Source organism: Triticum urartu, chromosome 5A (assembly GCF_056163025.1).
Source record: "Triticum urartu cultivar PI428250 chromosome 5A, HENAU_Tu73, whole genome shotgun sequence".
In the NCBI taxonomy this organism is placed as follows: domain Eukaryota; kingdom Viridiplantae; phylum Streptophyta; class Magnoliopsida; order Poales; family Poaceae; genus Triticum; species Triticum urartu.
This window is the reverse complement of record NC_141877.1, coordinates 75,777,657-75,801,448: the sequence shown is the minus strand read 5'-3', so window position 1 is coordinate 75,801,448 and position 23,792 is coordinate 75,777,657. Positions and strand designations below refer to the sequence as shown.

Below are 23,792 nucleotides of genomic sequence, written 5' to 3'. Positions count from 1 at the left end.
AGAAGATCAACCGAACCGCGCTTGCGGTTGACCTTTGCTGATCAGAGATGGAGATGCAGCCCGTGGTCATGCTCGCCCTCGGCGGCGCGCTCGTCTGCTATTTTTCGGCAAGTGGTGGCAGCCGCTGGCTGACGGGGACAAGCGCGTCAAGGAGCTCGACAACGCCGTCAAGGCCCTGCTGCAGCCGCGGGCCGACGTGCTCAGGTAGCTGGACGGCGCGCCGGAGCCAGAGCAGCCGCGCGCGTGGCTGCGGCACGTGCAGGACGCGCAGGACGAGGTGGCATCCATCAAGGCGCGACACGATGCGAGGCAGCTCTACGTCGTCCACCTCCTGCAGTACTTCCTCACCATGGGCCCGGGCTGGCCGAGAAGCAGCTCAAGATCGTGTGTGCGATCCAGGAGTAGGGCGTGGCGCTGCTGGAGGCCACGCTGGCAGTGCCGCAGGCGCCACCGCCGCCGCTCCTCCAGCCCGAGGAGATGGAGCTCCCGCCCGAGACGAGGTCCGCCAGGTCGCTCGGCCCGGTCGTGGAGGCCGGTGGGCGTCAGAGCGCAGGGCGGCGAGCGGTGGCGGGAGGCAGCGAGCGGGGAGGGAGGCAGGCACGGGGCGGCAAGCGGGGAAGGAGGCAGGCGTGCGGCGAGCGGTAGCGGCAGGCGGCGAGGAGGCGTGGTGACGATGCGTGGTAGCTAGGGCGAGGCAGCCAGCAAGGAGACGGCGGCAAGGAGGCGAACTGGGGTCGCCGGACGGGAAACTGGACTGGGGCGTGCAGGGCGTCGGCTGGAGTTACTCTAAGCACGCAGTTATAGCCGCTAGTACTAAGGGTTGTTCTTGCATAATCATAAAGAGAAAAATTCACTATAGGGCGTATAACTTGCGCAGGTGGCCACTTTAGTCCCTGTAGTTAGAAATATCCGAAATACAATCACTAAACTTGCTCTAGGGTCACATATGCTCCATTATACGCTTTGCTCTACGTATTCATTAATGTGGCACGTGTGCAATCACCCACTTGGCAGCTTAACTGCCACGTCGTCTTATCCGCCTAAATACGCCGCCGACCAAGGTTTTTTTGTTGTTGCAAAATTGCCACAAATAAAAGAACCCCTCTCATGTCCACAACCGCTCCCTTTCGCCGACGACATCCGCCGCCACCTCCACCGTGGCCACGGCTTCCTCGGGACCCTGCACCACAATAACGACGACCACCACCTCCTCCTCAGCCTCCTCGATGTCCTGGGTGTGCGCGGCGATGGCCATGTCACAGCCGCCGAAGGAGAGCAGCACGGCGGCCTTGCCCCTGCCGATGGCCTCGAGCAGGAAAGTGGAGTTGGGGCTGCCGCTGCTGAAGAGGAGGCAGAAGAAGCCGCCGCGGTCGATGCGGGCGCCCACCTGCGGTGTGTGGCGGATGAGTAGGGCGAGTGGCCGGACATGGCGTGGGTGGCCTCGGCCTGCATGAGCTCTCCGTCGCCGCGGTGACAACACGAACTGCATCATCAGCACGTCGGCAGCCTCCATGACCCATCCGCACGCCACCCCATGACCCATGACTTGAGCTGGGCGGCATCCTGGAGTGGCCTGGCTCCCCTGTAGATTGAACTCCGATACTATTCAGTACTACTTGGTCTGAAATTTGCACCTTTTTCTTAGGAAAACCATTGTTTTAAACCGGATGATTACAACGAGACGTAAGCCTCATCCAGCGATTGACACGCGTCCTGGCTGGGCCCAGCGTGCCGCTCCCCATCTCGGCCTTATCCCACGCAGGGTAAGCCACAGCCATACATTCTTCTCGCTCGGGTCTTCTTCTTCATGCCAGTGCATCCCCTCCTACAGATCCCTCCTCTCTCTATCGCTTTCATGTTTGCCACTCCATGACCGTGATTTGCTCTACTCTCTGCACAGAGCTCCCTTCTCTTCCTGCTCTCTCTCACCACCGGGGCGACAGAGCGTTGCTGCTGCAGGCGGTGATGCTCTGCTGTGACAACTGCTGCTGCCATGTATCGAGGGAAACTTCGACGCGTGACCACCGCCCGCCATGGCCGTCGGAGCTATGGTTTAAGCAGCGTGCGTGGCTCCCTGAGCTGCAATGGAGCGTCGTGCGATGGTGACCGCGGAGAGTGGCCAACGGGGGGCGCTGCAAACTCCGGCAATGTTACGGGGGGCGCTGCAACTCCGGCGATGTTGCTTCGAGCTTGTTGGGACGGTGTTGCAATGGAACAACGCCGGGCCGCCAGAAGCACAGCCGGCGCTGCATTGGAGCTTCGCCGGACGCCGTCGGTGCTGCACTGGAGCTCTGCCGGAGTTGCAATGGAGCTTCGCCAGAAGCCATCGGTGCTGGGTCGGAACTATGGTTGTGGCCTCGCTGTGGTGCAGTGGAGTTTTGCCGATGTTCCAGAAGCGTTGCGTTGAATTGGTCACGCGCTCGCTGCTGCCGCAGTGTTGCTGAATCGAACTCCTACGGTTGACTAGGCGGATGATTTCTATATGAAATCATCCGGCTGATTTGTAGTGGTCGCCTTTTTCTTATTCTTGCAGCAGGAATTAATTCTGTATTACTACTTGAGTCTAGACTACAGCGCACACACTCCTTTGGAGTATTATCTATTGTCATAATCCCCGTCACGGTGGGTGCTGACTGATGATGAACAACCGAACAATCAATTGCACGTTTGCTAGTATTACTCCAGTTTGTCTTTCTTATGTCAGGTTCTCGTCTGAAATGTGTGTGTTCTGGGTTGAGATATATAAACTTGACAAATCAACAACAGTCTTAATTAACCATATCCAAGATTGCTTGCATTGCAGTAGTACATCCTTCCTACTAGTAATCTATACTTCTGATTCAGTCCAAGGCATATCTCTTCTCTATCTCTATCTCTACTTCTCTTCTCTTCTCTTCTCTATTTCTATCTCTATCTCTATCCCTTCTCTACTTCTCTACTACTAATAAACAAGCAAACATATTCATCGCTACGTGCACCCAGCCTAAGGTACACAAACAACAGGGAGAAATTATAGCCAGACGATCAGACAACTTAATTTGATCTAACCGTCGAGATTACACAAACCCACGTCCAGAGTGCGTTTACCATTTTTTCCCGGCGGACCAAAACTCTGCCGTTCCCACGCCCGCACAAGGAAACATCACGTCCAATTCGCATGGAATTTGCTCGACTAACGGAAAGACATCTGCTAAATTAGGGGGAATCAATCCAGATGCGCTATCACTTCCCAGCGCATACGCTGAGGCACCCGACGACGAGCACTTCGCCAGCACAAGTGCAACCACCGAGTCACCCGCCGGCAGCCACGACAACAAGCTCTTCACCAACACAGGTGCAGCCGTCGAGGCGCCCGTCCACGGACGCGACGATGAGCTCTTCGCCATCACAAGTGCAACCGCCGGGTCACCCGATGATGAGCTCTTTGCCAACACAGGTGCAGTCGCCGAGGAGCCCATCCACGGCCGCGCTGACGAGCTCTTCGCCAACACAGGTGCATGCTCTTCAATATAAAACTGATCTCAAGTTCATAAGGCAATTACACCTCGCTGCCGCCGCCGCCAAGACTGTCCTGCGGCATCACTGCACTGCTTGCATGCTGACTTCAGCGCTGACGAACTGCTCTGCAGATACAGGCTCATTTGCCAACTTGTTCACAGTGTGATCCATCGATTGCTTTCATTGATCATGTTGTCTGTCTGCATATTATAATAACAAAAACATGTTAGCATTCTATAATTTATGAAACAACAAAGTAGTAATTCACAGGAAAAATGTATGAAGTGTAACAGGGTGACTCTTATGGCATGAGCATATGCTAACATGGTCCCTATTGTGTGTACCTGACCTAAACCTGAAGCCGTGCCATGAAGCCTTGGCAAATGAGCATTTTACTGACCTCACCTAAAAGCCCTCCCAATCTGCATATGGATATTCCAATTCTTAGTTGCAAGTAATATGAACACAAGCAAAGACACACCCAGAAAGAGACCTAGATGAATTGTATTACCAACTACTACATCTTGTTGCATTAATCCTTCAGGTACTGTTGTATGATAACATTCTTGACATTCACAGGGTTAAGGGACACGTATGGCCCCGACCACTCCCAACGGTACGCGCACCCCGTTCCAGGATATAATGGGGCACACGCACAGCTGGCAGTATCACAAGGTAATGATGATCAACTTCATGATATATGGCCCAGTTGTATTGCTATATAATGATCTGTGATCTGTTCTTCAAACATACAGACCGTAATGAGATTAAGAATATACCATAGAGTATTCAAAAAAGAAGATATGGCATGTAGATACTAGAATGAATCATGTAACAGACTAACATGCTGGATAACCACAGTGGGCTAGAATACATGTTCCAGCATACATCAAACCAATTGCTGGGAACTCCCGAGAATACCTCTTCCAACTTCTGCTGTGGGGCGAAAAAAATTGATTCCACTGAAAACATAGAAACAACCATCAACATTTCTTCCAAGTAAAATTTGCATGCTAAACATAAGCTGCAAGACTGCTATCACTCACGCTCAAACTGAGCTACATCTATTTGTCATTTCTAAGCAACCAAAAAGAATGAACATCCATGTGAAAGACAAATAACCTTAAAAAAATATTGATCAGAGAGACTAAAGAGATCCACAAAGTGTCAAAAGAGTTCACATATATTCATGAGAAGCGGTTGATTGTGTCTGGATCATATTAATCGACTTCAAGTAACAATCACGATTTGCAGAAGTGGTAACTGAGAGAATTATGTCTCAATTAAGCTTTGCAGATCATCAACAAAATCCCAATTTGATGCTACTTTCATAGAGGAACTAAAGAGAAAGCATGCTTGGTTATTAGCAACAACATTCCATAGAAGATCCACAACAAAACATACTCTTTGGTTCAGATTTGTTGCTCCCATCCTCTTTCCGCACCTCCTTCTTCTCCTTCGGGAAGTCTGAACCATTAAGGGCCGAATCATCAATACAACCACCAACTAAGCAGATGATTTCTCATATTACATTCTTGAAAGGAACCATTCTAATAGAAAACACACTCTCTAAAGATTAAACGCGACACCCATTTTTGTTCCATTTTATAATATGAATTGCCAGTTTTTATATTCAAATGTCATATCTGGATGTAGTATGGTTAAAAATTTGCATATGCTACCTGATTAGTTAGTGTAGGCATGAGAGTCATGCACTTATTGTTCCAGTTTAGCTCTTGAGAAGCACATACCACTGAATTTCTCTTCAATAATAACTTCTCCAACTTCCTTTCTTTTATGAAGATAATGTATCATATTTCAAAAAGATACTGCATCATGTGAACTCTTGGATCCACTCACAACCAGAAGGGGCTGCAATTTAGAGCAGAATAATACTCAGTTAAATCAGATTTTCTAACAAAGCCCTTTAACAGAACAAAATATGGACAGTCTTGAAAAGGAATATTCATGGTGATATCTCAGTGAGGCGATGCACCTGGCGACTAACCGAATTGACGGGGAGGAGCAGACGAGAGAGAGAGAGATTACCTGGACCTGGACGATCGCGCGGGAGAGGGTGGAGAGGCTCATGTTGGCGACAGCGAGGGAACCAGGAGGATGGAGGGACCCAGCATCGCCGGTGAGCATGCCGACCTCGAGCGCCTCCTCGAGCACTTCGGGGCCGGATTGGAAGGAGTAGGGTAGAGTAGGGCGTGCAAGTCCCAAGCCTCCGCGTCCGCATCCAACGGCGCCTAGCACTGGCGCGAGCATGCCGATCTGGAGGACCTCCTCGGCCACTTCTGCGATCTGATTTGAAGGGGAGGGGCGGCCTGCCAGGGAGCGGCGACACTGGTGACTAAGGGGAGGGCAGCCTGACCAAGGAGCGGCGGCGGTGGCGACGAAGGGGAGGGGCGGCCTGACTAGGGAGCGCTGGCTGTGGTGGAGAGAATGGGGAACAGAGGAGATTGTGAGGCAGTGGTGGGGAACTATCCAGAGAAGAATGTGAGGCGGCAGTGGAGAGGATGACTGACGTTTTTTTTGAGAAATCTGACGTTTTTTTCTTAATACTACTACGTAGACTACTGTACTAGGTAGTGACGGGGGAGAGATTGTGATAGATCATGGCGTTGTCCGAACAAAAAAGAAATTGTCTTCTTTTTATCGGCCGTGTCTGATTCACCTCACATTGTTCTAATAAAAATCCATTATTTTTATAGTCATAATCATTTGATGCTTTAAAAGGTTTCCTGTATAAATAATATCTATAAAAGTTGAAAAAAATACTGGTAAAAAACACATTCGATATATCTGAATTTTAGTTGAGGAAATGAGTATGAGTAAATAAATTCAAACACGACGCAAAAGCTTTGACGTTTTCTTCATTATTAAGAAGATTGTTAGGGCCCCGCGCTACTACTAACTAATTGGGAATTAAAATAAATAAATTTCATCCATGGTTGATGTTGCTGGGCATCATCGTCCTCTCCAACCATGGTTGTTGCTGGTCCTAGAGGGGATGAAGTTGTCCATGGTGATGGTGGCTCCCCACCCAACTCGTTCCCGCACCTCTCATCTACTGCTGCTACAAAAGAAGAGAAAATTATTTGAATGAGGAAGAGAGAGATAGAGAGGAATAGGAGGAGGAACTCACTGGTGGCCGCCGAAGTTGGAGCCGATGCTCGAAACCTAGATGAAGCCCGGTGACCTGCTACTGCTTGTCGTAGGACCCTTGACCATGGTGCTCGCATGTCCTCAGGAGGCCTTGTCTCGGCGAGGAGGTGCAAGTGGCTGCATCCATGGTGGATCTAGCCGCCGCCATGGACGATGTTCTGCTGGTTTCCCTCTCCTTCCAGCAGCGGAGAAGGAGGAAGGAGGGGCCGGGGAGGGGGCTGCGATGGGAGTGGTCACCGAATTTGGGGAAGGCGCCGAGTTGTGAGATCGGCGGTGGCGGTGGGTGAGGATGAGAATCACGGGTGGGAGGAGAAGGGGAATGGGAGAGTGTGGGAGAGAGGAGGGATTCAGCCGAGGATATGGGGACTTCACCTACCTTTTACTTAGTAGTAGCGAGGGGTATAAACCCGCTCTACCACTATCAACTTAGTAGTAGCGCGGGTTCATACCCCTCGCTACTACTATGGCATGTCCCGGGGGGGGGGGGACGATAGAGACTGCTTAGTAGTAGCGCGGGTTACTATCAACTTAGTAGTAGCGAGGGGTAAAAATACGCGCTACTAGTAAGTAGCAGTAGTGAGGGTTATAAACCCGCGCTACTAGTAAGCGTCGACCTATAAGCTTTTCCCTGGTAGTGTTTCTTTATCGTAACAATCTTTCTGAGTGTCTTGACTGATATTAATGGACAACTCATTTCCACATATGCAAAAAGGGTCAAACAATGGGTCAAATGAAGGAAATATGCTCTAGAGGCAATAATAAAGTTGTTATTTTATATTTCCTTATTCATGATAAAGGTTTATTATTCATGCTAGAATTGTATTGATCGGAAAGCTAAATACATGTGTGAATACATAAACAAACACCGTGTCCCTAGTGAGCCTCTACTTGACTAGCTCGTTGATCAAAGATGGTTAAGGTTTCCTAACCATGGACATGAGTTGTCATTTGATAATGGGATCACACCATTAGGAGAATGATGTGATGGACAAGACCCATTCGTTAGATTAGCATAATGATCATTCAGTTTTGTTGCTATTGCTTTCTTCATGTCAAATACATATTCCTTCGACTATGAGATTATGCAACTCCTAGATACCAGAGGAATGCCTTGTGTGCTATCAAACGTCACAACGTAACTGGGTGATTATAAAGATGCTCTACAGGTATCTCCGAAGGTGTTTGTTGGGTTGGCATAGATCGAGATTAGGATTTGTCACTCCGAGTATCGGAGAGGTATCTCTGGGCCCTCTCGGTAATACACATCATAAGCTTGCAAGCAAATGTATAAGGAGTTAGTCATGGGGTGATGTATTACGAAACGAGTAAAGAGACTTGCCAATAACGAGATTGAACTACGTATGAAGATACCAACGATCGGATCTCAAGCAAGTAACATACCGATAGACAAAGGGAATTACGTATGTTGTCGTGAGGTTCGACTGATAAAGATCTTGTAGAATATGTAGGAGCCAATGTGGGCATCCAGGTTCCGCTATTGGTTATTGACCAGAGAGGTGTCTCGTGTTGGGGAGCGCGATATTTCAAATTTTTTACCTACGATCACGCAAGATCTATCTAGGAAATGCATAGCAACGAGATGGGGAGAGTGTGTCTACGTACCCTAGTAGACCGAAAGCGGAAGCATTTAGTAACGCGGTTGATGTAGTCAAACGTCTTCGCGATCCAACCGATCCAAGCACCAAACGTACGACACCTCCGCGTTCAGCACATGTTCAGCTCGATGATGTCCCTCGAGCTCTTGATCCAGTTGAGGATGAGGGAGAGTTCCGTCGACGGCGTGCCGACGGTGATGATGAATTTACCGGCGCAGGGCTTCGCCTAAGCACTACGACGATATGACCGGGGTGTGTAACTGTGGAGGGGGGCACCGCACACGTCTAAGAGAAGACTTTGTGTGCCTTTGGGGTGCCCCTTCCCACGTATAAAGGGGGGAGGAGAGGTGGCCTGCCCAAGGGGGGGGGGGGGCGCCAAGGGGGAGTCCTACTTAACTTGGACTCCCGGTCCAAGTAGGATTCGACCCCCTCCTTTCCTTTCCGGAGAAGGGGGGAAGGCGGAAGAGGTGGAGGAGAAGAAGGAAAGGGGGGCCGCTCCCCCAACCCTAGTCCAATTCGGTTTGGGCTAAGGGGGCACGCGCCTGCACCTGGCCGCCGCCTCCTCTCTCCACTAGGGCCCATGAAGGCCCATTAACTCCCCCGGGGGGGGGGGGTTCTGGTAACCCCCGGTACTCCGGAAAATGTCCGAACCTTTCCGAAACTATTCCGGTGTCCAACCATAGCCTTCCAATATATCAATCTTTATGTCTCGACCATTTCGAGACTCCTCGTCATGTCCGTGATCTCATCCGGGACTCCGAACAATCTTCGGTCATCAAATCACATAATTCATAATACAAATCGTCATCGAACATTAAGCGTGCGGACCCTACGGGTTCGAGAACTATGTAGATATGACCGAGACACATCTCCGGTCAATAACCAATAGCGGAACCTGGACAGAACCTGGATGCTCATATTGACTCCTACATATTCTATGAAGATCTTTATCGGTCAAACCGCATAACAACATACGTTGTTCCCTTTGTTATCGGTATGTTAGTTGCCTGAGATTCAATCGTCGGTATCATCATACCTAGTTCAATCTCATTACTGGCAAGTCTCTTTACTCGTTTCGTAATGCATCATCCCGCAACTAACTCATTAGTCACATTGCTTGCAAGGCTTATAGTGATGAGCATTACCGAGAGTGCCCAGAGATACCTCTCTGATACACGGAGTGACAAATCCTAATCTCGATCTATGACAATCCAACAAACACCTTTGGAGACACCTGTAGAGCATCTTTATAATCACCCAGTTACGTTGTGACATTTGATAGCACACTAAGTGTTCCTTCGGTATTCGGGAGTTGCATAATCTCATAGTCATAGGAACATGTATAAGTCATGAAGAAAGCAATATCAATAAAATAAACGATCATAGTGCTAAGCTAACGGATGGGTCATGTCAATCGCATCATTCTCTAATGATGTGATCCTGTTCATCAAATGACAACTCATGTCTATGGCTAGGAAACTTAACCATCTTTGATTAACGAGCTAGTCAATTAGAGGCATACTAGGGACACTCTGTTTGTCTATGTATTCACACACGTACTAAGTTTCCGGGTAATACAATTCTAGCATGAATAATAAAAAATTATCATGATATAAGGAAATATAAACAACAACTTTATTATTGCCTCTAGGGCATATTTCCTTCAGTCCCCCACTTGCACCAGAGTCAATAATGTAGATTACACAATAATGATTCTAACACCCATGGAGTCTTGGTGCTAATCATGTTTTGCTCGTGAGAGAGGCTTAGTCAACGGGTCTGCAACATTCAGATCCGTATGTATTTTGCGAACTTCTATGTCTCCCTCCTTGACTAGGTCGCGGATGGAATTGAAGCGTCTTTTGATGTGCTTGGTTCTTTTGTGAAATCTGGATTCCTTTGCCTAGGCTATTGCTCCAGTATTGTCACAAAATATTTTCATTGGACCCGATGCACTAGGTATTACACCTAGATCGGATATGAAATCCTTCATTTGCTGCTTCTGAAGCAACTATGTACTCCGCTTCACACATAGATCCCGCCACGACACTTTTCTTAGAACTACACCAACTGACAGCTCCACCATTCAATATAAATACATATCTGGTTTGTGACTTAGAGTCATCCGAATCAGTGTCAAAGCCTACATCGATGTAACCATTTACGACGAGCTCTTTGTCACCTCCATAAACGAGAAACATATCCTTAGTCCTTTTCAGGTATTTCAGCATGTTCTGGACTGCTGTCCAGTGATCCACTCCTGGATTACTTTGGTACCTCCCTGCTAAACTAATAGCAAGGCACACATCAGGTCTGGTACACAACATTGCATACATGATAGAACCTATGGCTGAGGCATAGGGAATGACTTTCATTTTCTCTCTATCTTCTGCAGTGGTCAGGCATTGAGTCTGACTCAACTTCACACCTTGTAACACAGGCAAGAACCCTTTTTTGACTGATCCATTTGAACTTCTTCAAAACTCTATCAAGGTATGTGCTTTGTGTATGGTTCCTTGGTATCTTGGTATAATCCGAGGCAGGACCGTAGGTTCATGCTGATCAAAGCTCGGGTCATTCGACTCCGCCTGATCCCCAAAAGTTTCATTGTGTGGCAACTTGGTGGTGCGCGGGACTACTGGACTATGCAGGTTACCATCCTGCGCAGCAATGACTAGAACGACATGCTGCCTAAGGTGTTACCTGCTGGGGAAGAAACACCACCTCTAGATGGAAATCCTCATCCTCAATTAGGCCCTAAGCTCGCGACAGAGCAGTTGTACCAACAACAAGTACATAATTGGCTGGTTTAGAACGGTGTGCCGCAAGCAGGCAACAATGTTGATCAAGACCCGACCCAAAATGCACAAGACAATGGAGGTTGGGGTCATTGGCAGGTTCCTCAACCTGTGCAGCTGCCTCCAATGCCTCCTCATTTGGTGAATTATCAGACATGGCTGGCTTCGCAGGGTCTCACTGTCCAACATGGTCTGGTGCCTGAAGACAATCTCATAGACAATGCTTATCAGGCCTGGAATGATTCTATCACCGTCTCTGACAGCTCTAGTTCTACCCAGTCTGATCTGGGCATTCTGCCTTCTATGGATGTCGCCATTTTTGATGATTATGTGGTTTCTGACTCTCTGTCTATTTTAGTGGATGTTCACTCTTAGGGTATTAGGTTTGGGCTGTCTGCACATGGGGATGAGCTCTTGGCCATACTTTTGAATGATCCCATCCTCAAGCAGCATCTCAACAGTTTCATTTTCAATGCCCTGCGCCCGATCATTGCTACTATTGGCCCTTGGAGAGAGGGATATGGTATGAGGAACAATTTTGCCGTTGTGGATGTCAGAGTTTCTCAGGATGCTGTAGGATTACACTTCTACTAGATGCAGTCTGATAGTCATGCTCTGCTCACTAACTCATCTGTGGTCATTGAGGAGATTTCTGAATCTACTAAAGGGGCAAACAATGCTGACACTAATTTGAACTTTGGGGAGGTTTCTGAATCTGCTGTCGAGGCTAGCAATGATGCAACTGACATAGTGGCTCCACCAGTTCCAAATGTGCCGAGGGCCAGGCGTGCCCGGGCTGCAGCTCCTATTTCCACCTCGGAGGTCAGGCGTAGCCAGCGTTCCAACAAGTTTAATGGCTTCTAGACTCATGCTCCCACTGATACACGTGTGGCTTCCTCCAAGGTTAAGCCTCGTGTTATGCCCACGATTGGTTCCTCCAGTAATGCACCTACGATTGATGATGCAGTTCCTCCTCCAACCCCAATCTCCACACTGCAAGAGATTGGTGTTAACAGATGTGCCATTCTTGAAGATGAACTGACCTCTGAAGCCTTGCTTGCTACTGCGTCGGCTGCTAGTCCTTCTGAAGATCAGGGGTAGGCGGCCTCTCTCTCCCTGGAGTGATCTCTGCTTTTGCCATGTCACCTCTGCGATGCTGGAATGTGCTGTCTTGGAACATCAGAGGTCTGAATTCGGAGAAGAAGCAGTGGGCCCTCTCTAATGCCATCAACACTAGTGGTTGTGCGGTGGTTTGCTTGCAGGAAACCAAAATGCTTGAAGTTTCTTTTGCGTTCCTTAAAACTTGTTTCCCTAGACAATTCGATTGCTTTGCTTTTGTTCCTTCCCGCGGATCATCTGGTGGTATTCTTACGGTTTGGAAAAGCGCTTTATTTCGGGTACGGTTGTGTTTTCTGGCATCTTTTCGCTAGCTAATGTTTATGGTCCGTGTGTAGGTGATGATCGTATTGCGTTTACTTCCTGGTTGTATGATATCCAGATTCCTAATGCTCAAGATTGGTTGCTCCTCGGCGATTTTAACTATATGCGAGCTCCTGACAACTGCAACAAACCTGGGGGAACCTGAATGACATGATCACTTTTAATGACATAATTCGCAAGCAACAACTCATTGAGATTCCGGTTCAAGGTAGATCTTATACGTGGAGTAACATGCAACTTGATCCCCTTCTTGAGAAAATTGATTGGTTTCTCACCTCCCTGCACTGGACCCATTCATACCCCAAAACCCTAGTTAAACCCCTCGGCAAGCCAGTTTGAGATCATATACCCTACATGGTTACCATTGAAACCAAGATCACTCGAAGTAAGATTTTTCGTTTTGAATCATACTAGATTTTACACCCTGGGTTTATGGATGTGGTGCAAAAAGTTTGGGACAAACCAGTATACAACAAAAATGTTGCGGCCACGCTAAGTCACAAGTTCAAAGCCCTCCGTCATGCACTTAAGATTTGGAGTAAGCATATTTCTCGGCTATCTATTGCGATCACCAATTGTAATGAGGTCCTTGCTGAGTTAGACGAAATGGAAAACAAGCGTTGTCTCACACTTCCAGAAACAAATTTCAGAAACATCCTTAAAGCTTACCTTATCAGGCTGCTCAAATACCAGAAGCTTTATTGGAAAAGGCGTTGTACCATCTATTGGATCAAGTTCGGAGACGAGAACACTACGTTTTTTCAAGCGATTGCCACAGAAAGATATCGTAAGAACAACATTGCCTCGTTCTGCACTGATGATGATCATGTGGTTGACGACCACCCTGGTAAGGAAGCTCTCTTACACTCCACATACAAAACCAGATTGGGGACCAATGCACAATGTGATATGAAGTTTGACTTGCCTTCAATAATCCAATGAGCAAATAATCTTGACCTTCTCACTGAACCATTCACCCCAGAAGAAATCGATGGAGTTGTCAAGGAAATGCCACCTGATAGTGCCCCTAGACCTGATGGTTTCAGTGGAGCTTTCCTCAAAGCCTGCTAGCCAATCATCAAACATGATTTCTACTCACTTTGCTCGTGATTCTATGAAGGAAATCTTGACATCACTAGCATTAATGATGGTCTCATTACTCTGATCCCCAAGGTAAACGTGCCCACATCAGTCAATGATTATAGACCGATCACCCTACTTAATTGATGTCTGAAACTACTGACGAAGCTCCTAGCCAATAGATTGCAACGTATAATTTTACAACTGGTACACCGCAACCAATACAGCTTCCTTAAGGGGAGAACCATCCAAGATTGCCTCGCATGGGCCTACCACTATGTTCATCAATGTCATGTGTCTGGTCGGGAGATCATTCTCCTCAAGCTCGATTTTGCCAAAGCATTTGATACAGTAGCGCATGAGCCAATGACTAACATAAAGCGTCATATGGGCTCCAATGATCGATAGATATCCTGGATTAATTGCCTCTTCTCCTTTGGCCGATCATCAGTCCTCCTTAATGGCGTGCTTGGCCGGCAATTCCCTTGCAGTTGCAGGGTCAGACAAGGGGACCTGCTTTCGCCGCTAATCTTTGTCCTTGCAGCAGAGTTACTTCAGGCATCAATTAATGACACTTTTCGACAAGGCAGGCTTGACTTACCATTTCCTTGCATTGGACAGACTGAATATCAAGTCCTTCAATACGCAGACGGCACGCTCATTGTCCTCCCTGCATGCACTCGACAAGCCACCCTAGTTAAGCAGATTCTGTCTGACTATGCTTCCTCCATTGGCCTCAAGATTAACTTTCACAAATCCATGATGATCCCAATTAATCTTGAGGCATCTACCACGACCAATCTTGCTAGAGTATTTGGATGTGCAGTTGGCTCGATGCCATTCACTTACCTCGGCCTCCCACTGGGCACTACCTGACCTATGATCCAAGAATTTATGCCTTTGGTTTGCAAAGTGGAAAGAGAACTGACTCCCACCATCGCGATGATGTCGTACGGTGGCAAGCTATCTTGGTTCAATGCTTCGGTCACGTCTCTTCTGGTTTTTGCCATGTGTACTCTCAAATTCCCTCCCAAGCTCATTGAGATCCTTGATAAGATCAGACGCAGATGCCTCTGGACCAAGAAAACCGAACAGGGTGAAAAGTGTAACTCTCTGGTTACTTGGGATTTGGTCTGCCGACCCAAGAAAAAAGGGGGCTTAGGGGTGATCAACTTGAAAATTCACAATGAGGCCTTGCTACTAAAATTCCTCCACAAATTCTTCAACAGACATGATGTGCCTTGGGTCAACCTTATCTGGGAAAATCACTATGATGACAAAATTCCACACGCTGTGGACCCCGTTGGTTCGTTCTGGTGGAAGGACATTCTTAAGCTGACCCCCATCTACCGAGGAATTTCTCGGGTTCAGCTGGTGGATGGCACGTCGACCCTCTTTTGGAAAGATCTCTAGAGAGAGGAGGTACTGCAAATCTCGCACCCTCGTGCCTTCTCGTTTTCCATGCAAGAGGATCTGTCGGTTGCTGATGCGATGACCACTATGGACATGCAAGCAACCTTTCATCTTTCGGTCTCGCCCCAGGCTCTCATTGAGATCCACGATATCCAATCACAACCAACGTGGATCTCTCCATCGACATCTCTGCATGATGTCTGGCACTACTCCTGGGGATCCACGCTCTACAAACCGAAGGAGTACTACAACAATTACTTTAGAGATGGGGTGATGCATTAGGCATTCAGTCAACTTTGTAAATCCAAGTGCACCATGAAAATCAAAGTTTTTGGTTGGCTCTTGTTTCATGACAGACTCAACATGCGCAACATGTTGAAGAGGAGGCACTACAATATTGGCAACAACTTCAACTGCGTCCTTTGCAACCAACACATTGAGGAGATGGTGGATCACATGATCTTCTCTTTCCCTTTTAGTCAGAGTTGCTAGGCTAGACTAAACTTGGCTTGGCTAACATTTCTCTATCGCCTCGATCTTCTTCAAACCACAAAGGAGGTCTGGCCGAACCCATTTTTCTATGAAACATTCTTGACCGCATCATGGAGTATTTGGAAGGAGAGAAATAACAAACACTCTAGAGGACTGGCTCCCAGTGTTTGACTCTTGGCTCAAACGATTCAAGGAAGATTTGTCCTTACTACAACATAGGGTAAAAGCAGCGCATAGAGCTGCTCTGATCAATTTTTGTATTTCTGTTGTATAGCCTCCTTATCTATTTTTTAACTGGTTGGGCATCTACACCTTAGGTGTGGTTGCAGTATGACGTAAAGTAGCTGATATGTCTATGTAAACCTCCCATTTATATAGATATATGATAAACAGTAGGGGTTTTCCCCCTACTGTCATTCTGTCAAAAAAGTCCAATTAAGCGTCTTGATCTATCTCTATAGATCTTGATGCCCAATATATAAGCAACTTCACCGAGGTCTTTCATTGAAAAAAAATCTTATTCAAGTATCCTTTTATGCTATCCAGAAATTCTGTATTATTTCCAACAACAATATGTCATCCACATATAATATCAGAAATGCTACAGAGCTCCCACTCACTTTCTTGTAAATACAAGCTTCTCCAAAAGCATGTATAAAACCATATGCTTTGATCACACTATCAAAGTGTATACTCCAACTCCGAGAGGCTTGCACCAGTCCATAAATGGATCGCTGGAGCTTGCACACTTTGTTAGCACCTTAGGATCAACAAAACCTTTTGGTTGCATCATATACAACTCTTCTTTAAGATATCCATTAAGGAATGCAGTTTTGACATCCATTTGCCAGATTTCATAATCATAAAATGCGGCAATTGCTAACATGATTCAGACAGACTTAAGCATCGCTACGGGTGAGAATGTCTCATCGTAGTAAACTCCTTGAACTTGTCAAAAACCTTTCGCAACAAGTCGAGCTTTGTAGATAGTAACATTACCGTCAGTGTCAGCCCTCTTCTTGAAGATCCATTTATTCTCTATGGCTTGCCGATCATTGGGAAAGTCAACCGAAGTCCACACTTTGTTCTCATACATGGATCCCATCTCAGATTTCATGGCCTTAAGCCATTTTGCGGAATCTAGGCTCATCATCGCTTCCTCATTGTTCGTAGGTTCGTCATGGTCTAGTAACATGACTTCCAGAACTGGATTACCGTACCACTCTAGTGTGGATCTTACTCTAGTTGACCTACGAGGTTCAGTAGTAACTTGATCTTAAGTTTCATGATCATCATCATTAGCTTCCTCACTGGTGTAGGAATCACTGGAACTGATTTCTATGATGAACTACTTTCCAATAAGGGAGTAGGTACAATTACCTCATCAAGTTCTACTTTCCTCCCACTCACTTCTTTCGAGAGAAACTCGGATACGTCTCCAACGTATCTACTTTTCCAAACACTTTTGACCTTGTTTTGGACTCTAACTTGCATGATTTGAATGGAACTAACCCGGATTGACGCTGTTTTCAGCAGAATTACCATGGTGTTATTTATGTGGAGGAGCAAACATTCTCGGAATGACCTGAAACTTCACGGAGCCACTTTTCAGAAAAAAGAAAAATACCTGCAAAAGATGAAGGCCAGGGGGCCCCCCACCTCTCCACGAGGATGGGGGGTGTGCCTGCCCCCCTAGGGCGTGCCCCCCTACCTCATGGGCCCCCTGTTGCCTCTCCGACTCCAACTCCATATATTGAGTTTCGGGGAGAAAAAAATCAGGGAGAAGAAATCATCGCGTTTTACGATATGGAGCCGCCGCCAAGCCCTAAAACCTCTCGGGAGGGCTGATCTGGAGTCCGTTCGGGGCTCCAGAGAGGGGAATCCGTCGTCATCGTCATCATCAACCATCCTCCATCACCAATTTCATGATGCTCACCGCCGTGCGTGAGTAATTCCATCATAGGCTTGCTGGATGGTGATGGGTTGGATGGGTTCTATCATGTAATCGAGTTAGTTTTGTTAGGGTTTGATCCCTAGTGTCCACTATGTTCTGAGATTGATGTTGCTATGACTTTGCTATGCTAATGCTTTTCACTAGGGCCCGAGTGCCATGATTTCAGATCTGAACCTATTATGTTTTCATCAATATATGAGTGTTCTTGATCCTATCTTGCAAGTCTATAGTCACCTATTATGTGTTATGATCCGTTAACCCCGAAGTGACAATAATCGGGATACTTACCGGTGATGACTGTAGTTTGAGGAGTTCATGTATTCACTATGTGTTAATGCTTTGTTCCGGTTCTCTATTAAAAGGAGGCCTTAATATCCCTTAGTTTCCGTAAGGACCCCGCTGCCACGGGAGGGTAGGACAAAAGATGTCATGCAAGTTCTTTTCCATAAGCACGTATGACTATGTTTGGAATACATGCCTACATTATATCAACGAACTGGAGCTAGTTCTGTGTCACCCTAGGTTATGACTGTTACATGATGAACCGCATCCGGCATAATTCTCCATCACCGATCCATTGCCTATGAGCTTTTCCATATATTGTTCTTCGTTTATTTACTTTCGCGTTGCTATTGCTATCATCACTACAAAATACCAAAAACATTGCTTTTACTACTGTTACCTTTTGCTACCGTTACCACTACTATCATATTACTTTGCTACTAAATACTTTGATGTAGATATTAAGTTTCCAGGTGTGGTTGAATTGACAACTCAGCTGCTAATACTTGAGAGTATTCTTTGGCTCCCCTTGTGTCGAATCAATAAATTTGGGTTGAATACTTTACCCTCGAAAACTGTTGCGATCCCCTATACTTGCGGGTTATCAAGACTATTTTCTGGCGCCGTTGCCGGGGAGCATAGCTCTATTCTTTGAGTCACTTGGGATATATATCTGCTTATCATTATGAAGAACTTGAGAGATCCGAAAACCAAGATCTATCCCTCAACTACGAGGGGAGGTAAGGAACTGCCATCTAGCTCTGCACTTGATTCACCTTCTGTTATGAGTAAGTTTGCGACACCTACACCTGCTTCCGCTATTCGTTCTGATATGTCACATGTTATTGATGATGCCACTTCTGCTATGCATGATACTTATGATGAAACTACCTCTATGCCTGATACTACTGTGCCACTCAGTGATTTTCTTGATGAACAAATTTCTAGGGCTAGAGAAATTGAAAATATTGAATCTGAGGATACTGATGAAAGTGATGATGAAGAATCACTTGTTATTCCTAAGGGTTATGTTTTTGATCAAGAAGCTTTTTTCGCTATTTTAGCTTGCAAAAATAGAAAGGAACTAAAAAGGTTATTGGCTAAATGGAGTAAGCAATCTCTAAGTGCTAGAATGAAACCTGACCCTGCTTTTGCTACTTCACCTATCTGTGTTACTGATAAGGATTATGAATTCTCTGTTGATCCTGATATAATTAGTTTGGTTGAATCTGATCCTTTTCATGGTTATGAATCTGAAACTGTTGTAGCACATCTTACTAAATTGAATGATATAGCCACCCTGTTCACTAAAGATGAGAGAACTCGTTACTTTTACATCCTTAAAATATTTCCGTTCTCATTAAAGGGTGATGCCAAGATATGGTTTAATTCTCTTGATCCTGGTTGTGTGCATAGTCCCCAGGATATGATTTATTACTTCTCTGCTAAATATTTTCCTGCTCATAAGAAACAAGCTCCTTTAAGGGATATATATAATTTTGTGCAAATTGAAGGAGGGAGTCTCCCACAAGCTTGGGGGAGGCTTCTCCAATTACTTAATGCTTTGTCTGATCATCCTCTTAAGAAAAATGAAATACTTGATATCTTTTATAATGGACTAACCGATGCCTCTAGAGATTACCTGGATAGTTGTGCTGGTTCTATTTTCAGGGAAAGAACACCGGATGAAGATGAAATTCTATTGAATAATATGTTGACAAATGAAAATAATTGGACACCTCCGGAGCCAATTCCTGAGCCTATTCCTAAACCAACTCTGAAGAAGAGGGGTACTCTATTTCTCAGTCCTGAAGATATGCAAGAGGCAAAGAAATCTATGAAAGAAAAAGGTATTAAAGCTGAAGATGTTAAGAATTTACCTCCTATTGAAGAAATACATGGTCTTAATTTACCGCCTGTTGAAGAAACATATAATCTTAATCCTTTACCTATTGAAGAAACTCATGGTCTTGATAACCCGACACAGGTAGTAAAAGTAAATTCTCTCTATAGATATGATAAAGCTGAAATCCCATTTACTAAGTTTGCTAGCCCATTCTTAGATGAGTTTGATAAATTTATGGCTAAGCAAGAAGATTTTAATGCTTATTTTGGTAGACAATCGAAATACAATTCAAATATGCTTGAACACTTGGGTGATTATATGGCTAATGCCAAAGGTGAACTTAAACTTAATAGTAAACATGCTTCTATGGTTACCACTCAAGTAGAACAAGTACTTAAAGCTCAAAATCATTTGCTCAATAAATTGAATAATAAGAATAATGATAATGCTGTTAGAGTGGCTACTAGAACTGGTAGAATGACCCAGGAACCATTGAATCCTGAAGGCCACCCTAAGAAAATTGAGCAAGATTCTCAGAGAAATAATATAGATGAACCTAGTTCTTCTAAAAGGAAGAAGAAGAAAAATGATAGGACTTTGCATGCTTCTAGTGATCCTACTGTTGAAACACCTGAGAATCCAAATGATATTTCTATTTCTGATGCTGAAACACAATCCGGTAATGAACGTGAAACTAGTGATAATGTTAATGATAATGTTTATAATGATGCTCAACCTAGTAATGATAATGATGTAGAAATTGAACCTGCTGTTGATCTTGATAACCCACAATCAAAGAATCAATGTTATGATTAGAAAGACTTTGTTGCTAGGAAACATTTGTAAGAGAGAGAGCCTTGGGTTCAGAAACCCATGCCTTTTCCTCCCAAACCATCCAAGAAAAAGGATGATGAGGATTTTGAGCGCTTTGCTGAAATGATTAGACCTATCTTTTTGTGTATGCGATTAACTGATATGCTCAAAACCAATCCTTATGTTAAGTACATGAAAGATATTATTAGAAATAAAAGAAAGATACCGGAAGCTGAAATTTCCACCATGCTTGCTAATCTCTCTCTAATAATAAAGCACCGATTGAGTCTCCGGGTTCACCGTCACAATGCGCTTTCTTCCCATGTCATAATACGCTTCTTCCTGTCCGTTTTTTCTTGATTTGATATTTTTCTTAATATCCAAGGTGGTACTATCTATATGCGTCCGTACATGCAGTAATCTATATATTTTCCGTCTACGCTCTTGCTCAGGCCTTGCCTTGCGATCGTTCGTGGCTGATGCGTTGCCACTTGGGCCTTAGCCCGTCTACGTGAGATATTCCAGCGAGTGTTTCTATAATAAAAAGTATAGAAGATTATGGTTAATAGATAGTCCCACATCGTTTACTTGTAGACTGTCCCACCAGTTTAAATGTGTTTGTGAGTTGACGACAACAAGTAGCATCAAAGGAGTTGGTCAAAGATGGAATTAATCGAGCGGGAGATGCTACCTCAAGAATCGAAGGAAATAAACAAAGAAGAAGAATAGAAGGAACTCAGGTCATGTCATGGCTGGAGCAGAGGCAGCGATCGACTGTGGGATGGCAAAAGAACAGAGGCAAGCCCGAACCCGGCCTCAGAGCAGAGGACGAAAGGGGCACCGACCGGGAGCACGTCGGACACCGCCGCCACCGGTGCCTCACTCGACGGATCCAAGCAAGGCAGCTCGTCAGAGCAGAGGAAGAAAGGGGATGGACACCACAGCCACCGGCTGTTCACTCCACGGACCCACGATTTGTGTAGAGAGGGGACCCGCGGTTTATAGAGAGGGGCGGGGGGGGGGGGAGCCACGAGGCTCGTTCTCGGTGCGACCAAGTCCTACTTTGCCTCCTAGCTACCTTGCACACCGGCCCGACCCCCGTCCCTCGCCAGCCTCAGCGTCCTCTCCTGGCCCAGGCCGGAGCAGACGGCGGCTGGGGTGGCTGTCTTTGGCTGGAGCACCAACGCGTAGGCGTTGGAAGGAACTGGGGGCGGGGCGGAGAAGACGAGAGAGCAGCGCTGCTGGGAGCTGGGTGATGATGGATGAGGAACAACCTTGTGGATAAGGGCCACGAAGGAGATAGCTCTGTCGGTGCTTTTTTGGATGTGAGAACGACGGAGCGAGAGATGGGAGATGGATGCAGATGCATCTCCGTGGAGATGAATGGATAAGCATAAGCTAGCTAGCGGTGGAGGTACACGTGATGGCCTGATGGGTGTTACGTGCCGGAGCCTCACTCGACGGATCCAAGCAAGGCAGCTCGTCAGAGCAGAGGAAGAAAGGGGATGGACACCACAGCCACCGGCTATTCACTCCACGGACCCGCGATTTGTGTAGAGAGGGGACCCGCGGTTTATAGAGAGGGGCGGGGGGAGCCACGAGGCTCGTTCTCGGCGCGACCAAGTCCTACTTTGCCTCCTAGCTACCTTGCACACCGGCCCGACCCCCATCCCTCGCCAGCCTCGGCGTCCTCTCCTGGCCTAGGCTGGAGCAGACGGCGGCTGGGGTGGCTGTCTTTGGCTGGAGCACCAACGCGTAGGCATTGGAAGGAACTGGGGGCGGGGCAGAGAAGACGAGAAAGCAGCGCTGCTGGGAGCTGGGTGATGATGGATGAGGAGCAGCCTTGTGGATAAGGGCCACGAAGGAGATAGCTCTGTCGGTGCTTTTTTGGATGTGAGAACGACGGAGCGAGAGATGGGAGATGGATGCAGATGCATCTCCGTGGAGATGAATGGATAAGCATAAGCTAGCTAGCGGTGGAGGTACACGTGATGGCCTGATGGGTGTTACGTGCCGGTGGGCTAGGCCCCAACATTGTTTTTTGTCAGCCGGTTATTAATATTTCTTGCGTTAGGGTCAACACTTAATAGTGTAAAAGATATTGGGAATGAAATATAATATTCCAAATCAAACAATCCTTCCATTAAAAAAACTACATAATCAAAATCATTAGAATCCATTTCGCAAAAAAATTATTAGAATTCAATTTTTTTGATAATTTGATAAAATACTTTAAATGGATTATTAAACTCTTCAAGAGTATGTAAGGGCATCTCCAACGCCGACCCACAAAAAGTCCGCAATCATCCAGACCTCATGGTCCGGACGTGTTTTCTCATCAAATGACGGTCTGTGTCGGCCCGCCGACTGGTCCAAACTTAATTTCTCTCGCAATCCAAAAACTAGCTGGGTGCTTGGCGGGCGTCCGGACATCTGCCACCCTCCATTCTATCTGCCATGGCCCACCCAAACCCCAGCCCCCCTTTCCCACATCCTTCCCGTCCGAAGTGGTCAGCGCCGCTCCAGAGCACAACGATGCATTTATGCCGGCTCAGAGCGACACGACCTCTCACTGGCACTCTCGCATTGAAAGTGGTGCCTCCCGAGAGCGCCGCTCGCGCTGTTTCCCGGTGCACGCGACAACTCCATGTTCAAATGACATGTCATCATTCCGCCTCCCTACATTAAGCATGTGCGGTTGCCCAAGAACCTACTACGATGCCACATGTTCGTTTGTCTATTGCCCACCATTAACCACCTCGTCAGTTGCCCTGCCATCTACCGACTATGTAAACTCCAGCCCCGGCCATAGCCGCATCCATCCTCCTCCTCGCTGCACAACGACTGTCATGGCCATGGTGCGGCGACTAGAAGACTGAAATGCCACCATTGCTGTCAACCGGCAGGCAGACAAAGGCATCCGCTGCGGACATCCCAATGGAAGATGTTCGGAAAATTAAAAAATATTCATGTTTTATCAATAGTTCGTGTATTAAAAAAGTTAATGAAATTGACCAAATTTTGCCAATTCAAATCATATGGAAAAATATCCTAAAAATTCAAAAAATGTTTTATTCATTCATAAAACATCCACTGATTCAAAAAAGATCATGCATTACCAAAAATGTTTGTTAATTCAAAAAAATGTTCGTGAACTGAAAAAATTGTTCCACTAATTTCCAAACAATGTTCGTCCATTCTAGAAATGTTCTCCGATTCAAGAAAATTGTTAAACAATGTTCAGAATTTTTAAATAACTTTAAAAATAGTATAAAATGTTCATGAATTCAAAAAAGTTCTTGAGTTTAAAAAATGTTCAAAAATTTGCAAAAGTGTTCATGAGTTTCAAAAAACGTTCATGATTTCACGAAATTGAGATTGATAAGGAA

At 46.2% G+C, this 23,792-nt stretch overlaps 2 protein-coding genes across 2 annotated transcripts; both read right to left on the bottom strand.

Annotated features, from left to right (window-relative positions):
- Positions 1 to 455: 455 nt before the first annotated feature.
- On the bottom strand, positions 456 to 1,763 carry LOC125507920 (uncharacterized). Its single transcript, XM_048672448.2, has one exon. It carries the CDS (start codon positions 1,541 to 1,543, stop codon positions 1,106 to 1,108), a length of 438 nt encoding a protein of 145 aa, XP_048528405.1. The 5' UTR covers positions 1,544 to 1,763; the 3' UTR covers positions 456 to 1,105.
- A 1,005-nt stretch (positions 1,764 to 2,768) lies between these two features.
- LOC125507922 (uncharacterized) lies at positions 2,769 to 6,054 on the bottom strand. Its single transcript, XM_087525547.1, has 5 exons — positions 5,548 to 6,054; positions 4,903 to 4,965; positions 4,420 to 4,460; positions 3,843 to 3,920; positions 2,769 to 3,698 (listed from the first exon to the last, which is right to left on the bottom strand). The coding sequence occupies exons 1-4, from the start codon at positions 5,767 to 5,769 to the stop codon at positions 3,848 to 3,850; spliced, it is 399 nt and encodes a 132-aa protein (XP_087381673.1). The 5' UTR covers positions 5,770 to 6,054; the 3' UTR covers positions 2,769 to 3,698; positions 3,843 to 3,847.
- Positions 6,055 to 23,792: the final 17,738 nt, after the last annotated feature.

Excerpts from the sequence above, each read along its gene's own strand:
- LOC125507920 (XM_048672448.2), bottom strand. The coding sequence starts at position 1,543 with ATGGGTCATGGGGTGGCGTGCGGATGGGTCATGGAGGCTGCCGACGTG.
- LOC125507922 (XM_087525547.1), bottom strand. The coding sequence starts at position 5,769 with ATGCTCGCGCCAGTGCTAGGCGCCGTTGGATGCGGACGCGGAGGCTTG. Across the intron at positions 4,966-5,547 it reads GCGCGATCGTCCAGGTCCAG|ACTTCCCGAAGGAGAAGAAG; the intron begins GTAATCTCTCTC and ends TTAATGGTTCAG. Across the intron at positions 3,921-4,419 it reads CACAGCAGAAGTTGGAAGAG|ATTGGGAGGGCTTTTAGGTG; the intron begins GTATTCTCGGGA and ends ATCCATATGCAG.